General features: G+C 43.2%; 1 protein-coding gene across 1 annotated transcript; it reads left to right on the forward strand.

The window, feature by feature from the left end:
* Nucleotides 1-2,773: 2,773 nt before the first annotated feature.
* commd1 (copper metabolism (Murr1) domain containing 1) lies at nt 2,774-4,427 on the forward strand (the record flags this gene model as incomplete). Its single annotated transcript, XM_037690627.1, is given in 2 exon segments — nt 2,774-2,961; nt 4,137-4,427. Coding segments are annotated over 2 exon segments (465 nt in total), but the record flags the coding sequence as incomplete, so codon positions are not given.
* Between the last annotated feature and the right edge of the window lie 2,199 nt (nt 4,428-6,626).

The raw sequence follows: 6,626 nt of genomic DNA on the forward strand, positions 1-6,626 counted from the left end.
TGTCATTCGCACCTCATGTGGTACATGTAGTGGAGCGAAATTATGTACACAGGGTCCCAGTTACATCCAACAATTAAATGTACAAGAAAAACAGTAATAACATCTAAGATATGAACTAAGAAAAACATCAACTAAATATACACTAAGCACTCATAACATAAAACATTGAACATCAGCACAAACATGAACATGAGTCTGTGTGAGCGGATGTGCATGCATGAACACATCAACATTGAAACGGATCAGCAGCAACATGAAACAGATCAGCAGCAACATGATATGGTTTTTCACAGTGATTATTCTGGTTAGAGGTTCATGAGTCTTAACAGCCTCAGGGTAGAAGCTGTTCCTCAGTCTAGTGGTTCTACACTTAATGCTCTTCAACCTCCTTTCTGAGGGGAGTGGGGCAAAAAGTGTGTGTGCTGGGTGAGTGAGGTCCTTCATGATGCAGGTAGCCCTCTTCCTGCATCTGGAGGTGTAGATATCTGTGATGGTGGGGAGACTGACTCCGACAGTCTTCTGTGCAGCCTCCATGCCACACGTTGATGCTGGAGCACAGGATGCTCTCCACTGCACACCTGTAGAAGGAGGTGAGGACTGAGCTTCCCAGACCAGTTCGTCTCAGCTGTCTGAGGAAGTAGAGTCTCTGATGAGCTTTCTTGATCAGGCTGGTGGTGTTGTTGCTCCACCTGAGGTTGTCATTCATGTGTACACCCAAGTACTTGTAGCTGGAGACCACTTCCACCGCAGATCCTCTTATGTTCAGGGGGGTGTAGATGTTTTTGTTCCTTCTGGAGTCCACAATCATCTCCTTTGTCTTCTTCACATTGATGTGAATGTTATCCTCTTTGCACCAGCTCTCCAGGTGTTCCACCTGCTGCCTGTAGCTGAACTCATCATTGTTTGTGATGCATCCCACCACCGCTGTATCATCTGCAAACTTAACAATGTGCAGCCTGGATGGGTAGCTGCACAATCATACGTGAGCAGAGTAAACAGGAGGGGGCTCAACACACATCCCTGAGGAGAGCCAGTGCTGAGGGTTATGGTGGAGGAGGAAAAGTTGTGGATCCTCACTGACTGTGGTCTGTTTGTTAAGAAGTCTAGTACCCAGTTGCAAATCGAGGGGCTTAGTCCTAGTGTGGATAGTTTGTCCATCAGGGTTTGGGGGATCATGGATAACATGCAGGAGAGTTTGAGATAGTGTCCAATTCAAGGCCAAGTGGGTAAGCCAAGTTCAGATAGCAACAATTATTTTGGGTCAGGCCGACGCTGCTTGATTTTCTGTCTGCCTTCATAGTTCTGCTGGTACAGTACGTCTCAATGGCGACTCCAAACAGCCAAATTTTGTGGTCAACACTGACAGGCCGAAATTTTATCATTTGTGTTGAGAGACCAGCTGACCAGATCCATAATTTACAATTTGGAAGATATGTAAAGAGAGTCTCCGATAGGGTTCACAGGAAAAAGAACAAAGCAGGAGGGAAGCAGGAGCGGGAGGGAAAATCGTCCAGCTTTGGCGAGAGCAAGCAGGATAGACATGCAGTCTATGACAACAGCTGGACATCTGGCAATTACTATCATTACATAAATTAAATTTATGCATTGTGGTTCAGTTGGTAGAGCTGTTGCCTCTCAGCGAGAAGGTTGCTGGTTGAAATCCTGGCCGGAGGGCCTTTCTAGATGGAGTTTACATGTTCTCTCTGTGCATGCATGTTTTTTTTTTTTTACCTGTACTTCAGTTTCCTCCCACAAATCAAAAACATGCATGTTAGGCTGATTGGTAACTCTAAACTGTCCCTAGGTGTGAGTGAAAGAGTGAATGGTTGCTTGTCTCGTTTGTCTCTATGTGTCCCTGTGATGGACTGGAGACCTGTCCAGGGTGTCCCCTGCCTCTCGCACAGTGATGGCTGGACATCAGGGCCAGATTAACACTTCGCTGTACCCTGGGCAACAATCTTCAAGGGCCCCATCATCATGACCCCAGAATCTCCATAATCTGGCAAAATACAGAATAAATTACCAAAATATACAGTAAATATACTTAAAATTCTAACTATCAAGTGTATTTTTATGTATAAACTCCAAATGCTCATTTACACAAATCATCAAGACTGAATTAAGTTGAACGCACTTAAAGTTGAACATCACATGACACCATATGTGTACTTGTTTAGTAACGTGTTGTCCACTGGTGTCAGAAGCATTTATAATGTGTGTGTGTGGGGGGGCCACACTGATGGGGGGTCTGGGGGTTCTCCCCCAGAAAATTTTGAATAAAGTAGATGCCATTTCCTGCATTCTGGTGTATTTTAATGGTTGTTTAACATCTAGTTTTACCTACATAAGTAAACACTTGGAACACCTTGGATTCCCCTGGAGGAGCTGGTCCAAGTGGCTGAGGAGAGGGAAGTCTGGGCCTCCCCACTTAGGCTGCTACCCCCGCGGATGGATGGAAGTAAACACTTGATTCAGTAACTATTTTGGAGCTAATGGCTCAACAAGAAGTAGCCTGACCAACAGCTGATTCAATGAATTTAAAATATTATATATTCAAAGGTGACGATTTTCTTTACAGCTAGTGGTATAAATTGATGTGACATATTTGTGTTGATTAAACTTTTATGTCAGCTACAATTAAAGCCTGTACGCTTATGTTGCTGTATTTTAATGTAGTTTATTTGCTGTAAACCGTGGTGTCGTTGGACTTCAACTCCCACAATGCATTGCGGCGTGGCTGTTCATGTGACAGTTGCACTCGTCTCACGTGACCGGCCACACGAAAACATGGCGAACATGGAAGCGACGAAGTCTTTGAGCGGTCTGTTGAACGGAATATCTCAAATGGTTTATTACAACAACAGGGAAATCACAGAGGAGCTGCTGAAAGAGCAGCTGTACCCGGAAGTGACGCAGGAGGAGTTCAAGGCTTTACACGATAAAATGAAAGCGCTGCTGAAGGTAAAACATGGCTTCGTTCTCATGGAAGTTCACCTACAGCCAGAACAAACATCTCTGGAAGCACAAGACCTGCGTATTCAAAGTGAAATAAAAGTATAGCGTGCTGCATGACAGTTTTTATATTTATCCTAGTCTCACACTAAACAGCAGTTTCTGAGGTTAAAGTGAGTTTTTTGTAAAATACTTGCCATTGTTAACTTGGGTCAAAACGCTTTCGGGTTTTATTTTAAGGTGCGTTAAATTCACGAAAACCCAAATGGACTAAAATGTTAAAAATGGTTTCTTTGGTTTTTATTTGTTTTTGTCAGCAGGGGGCAGCACCAACAAACACCTGGTTCACGTCTCAGCCCAGGAGCTCTGAACTATTTTTATAAGATTCAAAGAAGTTTTTGAATCAAACATTCGATACAGATAAATGTGTGTGCATATGTGAAACTGTAGTTATGGATCTTTAAAAGAATGGTTTGTGTAAATCAACAGCAAAATGAGTGGGACTGGGTGTATGAAGTGCAGCAGACGTAAAGAGATGGAGAAACATTTGAAGGCACCTCGCAGAACCTGGGTCAAATAAATGAAAAATAATAATAATAAAATAAATGTTCACCACCCCCTTCTACTGCCAGGACTTGGTCTGTAAATACACAGAACACGGCAGGACCTGTTGTCCTAATTACCTGTACTGGATGATGATTATTCTTTCTAATACTCTGTAGTTTATATTGTATATAGAGTTATTGTAGTTCTCTTTACTTTTGTGTCCTTGCAGAGACATAGTGGCTAATATACATTTACTCAAGTTTATGTATAATCTGCACTTATCAAGGTTTCTTTATTGCGCCACATGTGGTGCATGTGGTGGAACGAAATTGTGTACACAGGGTCCCAGTTACATCCAACAAAATTATAAAATGTAAAAGAAAACCAGTAATAAGATGTAAGATATGAAGTAAGAATATGCTAAGCGCTAATAGAACAAAAACAATACGCCGAACAACAGCAGCACGAGTATATGTCACTGGTAAAACGCAACAGACTCATTTTCACGTCTGTAACAGATGTTTCTAATTAAAGTAATTCCACTTATTAGAACATGATTATTTTTTATTATTCCTAATGACTCTAGACACTTATTTAAAAGGGTATTGTGCTTGATGCTCCTCTTGCTCTCCTCTTAGTCCATGGCCACAGCAGACATGGACCACGGCCAGCTGGAGGCCTTCCTCACGGCTCAGACCAAGAAGCACGGTGGCAGTGGGGTCAGCGCCGAGCAGGCCGCCGCCCTCTCCCGTTTCTGGAAGAGCCAGCGAGTCCGAGTGAGGGACAGCTTGTTGGCTCAGAGCCGCTGGGAGCCCGCTTTCAGGGGCCTCTCCTGGAGGGTGGACCTCCAGGCCGCTGACAGCCACGGGAACACCGATCACAGCAGCCCAGTAGCCCTCATGGAGCTGGAGCTTGGCAGAGCTGGACAGGTGAGAGTTGGAGTTTTGGTCTTCATCACACAGTTGTAGCAAAACATCTCATTCCTCTAACCAAGCTGAGTCAGGTCCTCTGGACGGATTCTTCTTGTTAAAACGTTTCATCTTTTATCCAGAAGACTTCTTCAGTCTGAGGAGCTGCAACAAACTCAGTCTTATAAATATCACCTTCACATCGTGCACCGGTGTCAACCTCCAGGCCTCGAGGGCCGGAGTCCTGCAACTTTTAGATGTGTCTCTGATGCCACACAGCTGAATCATATGACTGAATTAGCTTCTCAGTGCAGTCAAGTTCTCCAAAGTCCTGCTAATGACCTCCTTATTTGATTCAGCCGTGTGGCATCAGAGACACATCTAAAAGTTGCAGGACTCCGGCCCTCGAGGCCTGGAGGTTGACTCAACCAGACCAACCTGATCCTTCACAAAACCCCAAAGGCCTCTACATTGTGCAGTTTCTGAAACTCTTCTGTTGTTCTAGCTTTATCTCTCATCATGGATCAGACGCACAGTCCAAGCACGAGCAGTGCAACCTTCTCATTGTAAAGACACAGCACGAATAGAGAAAAAAACAACTTTGTAGGTCTGTAATATTTTAAACAATTTGATCTGATCATGTCATGATCTGATCATGTCACTGCCATCCAGTCCAATTCGCATCAGTCACTGAGGGATGAAAAAGTACAGAGTCTTTGTGCCTCTGAGCCTTTGAGCATGCATCCTCTCAGCCTTTGGCTCGGAGCTCTACACCTACACGGTCCCCATTACAAGAATTCCTCTGCATGTGTGATTATTTTGTCGAAAGAAAACAAACCAGCACACTTCCGCTGAAAAGTTTTTGTCTTTTAGTTTGTGGTCAGGACGAGGAAGTAGAGAACATGTGAGCTCATTTTTCAGTTCTCATTTTTTTTTGACCACACTAGAGTCGCAGTCGTGCATAAAAAAATCCAACCCGGCCCGAACCTGTATCATTTTTTCCAAGCCCAACCTGAAACCGACCAATTAACTGTGATTACCAGCCCGAACCAAAAACAAACAAACAAACAAACATTTATTTTATATTAAACTTTTACTGCTTTTGTAAGAGGGGCAGCACGGTGGTGCAACTGGTAGAGCTGCTGCCTCTCAGTGAGCAGGTCCCTGGTTCAAATCCTGGTCCGGGGGGCCTTTCTGGGTGGAGTTTGCATGTTCTCTCCGTGCATGCGTGGGTTTTCTCCGGGTACTCCGGTTTCCTCTCACAGACCAAAAACATGCATGTTAGGCTGATTGGTAACTCTAAATTGTCCCTAGGTGAGAGAGAGAGTGAATGGTTGTTTGTCTCGTTTGTCTCTATGTGTCCCTGTGATGGACTTGCGACCCGTCCAGGGTGTACCCCGCCCCTCGCACACTGATTGCTGGACATGGGCACCAGCGACCCCCGTGACCCAAAATGGAATAAGCGGGTAAAGAAAATGGATGGATGGATGCTTTTGTAAGAAAATCAGTTTGACATGATCTAAAACATATTTCAAAGAAAGGAAGATATAGGATTTCTTGTTTATTAACAAGAGTCAGCAGATTATTATAGTTATTATAATATTATAGTTATTATTATCCATCCATCCATTATCTTTACTCGTTTATTCCATTTTGGGTCACGGGGGTCGCTGATGCTCATGTCCAGCAATCACTGTGCGAGGGGCGGGGTACACCCTGGACAGGTCTCCAGTCCATCACAGGGACACATAGAGACAAACGAGACAAACAACCATTCACTCTCTCGCTCACACCTAGGGACAATTTAGAGTTACCAATCAGCCTAACATGCATGTTTTTGGTCTGTGGGAGGAAACCGGAGTACCCGGAGAAAACCCACGCATGCACGGAGAGAACATGCAAACTCCACCCAGAAAGGCCCCCGGACCGGGATTTGAACCAGGGACCTGTTCGCTGAGAGGCAGCAGCTCTACCAGTTGTGCCACCGTGCTGCCCTAGTTATTATTATATTATAGTTATTATAAAATTATATTTATTATAATATTATAGTTATAATAGTATATTTATGATTATATATAGTTATTATATTATATTTATGATTATATTTATGATTATATTATAGTTATAATATTATATTTATGATTATATTATAGTTATTTTTATATTATATTTGTGATTATATTATAGTTATTATAATAGTATAGTTATTATAATAGTATA

The sequence above is a fragment of the Nematolebias whitei genome, chromosome 16 (assembly GCF_014905685.2).
Source record: "Nematolebias whitei isolate Nwh7 chromosome 16, NemWhi1, whole genome shotgun sequence".
NCBI lineage: Eukaryota > Metazoa > Chordata > Actinopteri > Cyprinodontiformes > Rivulidae > Nematolebias > Nematolebias whitei.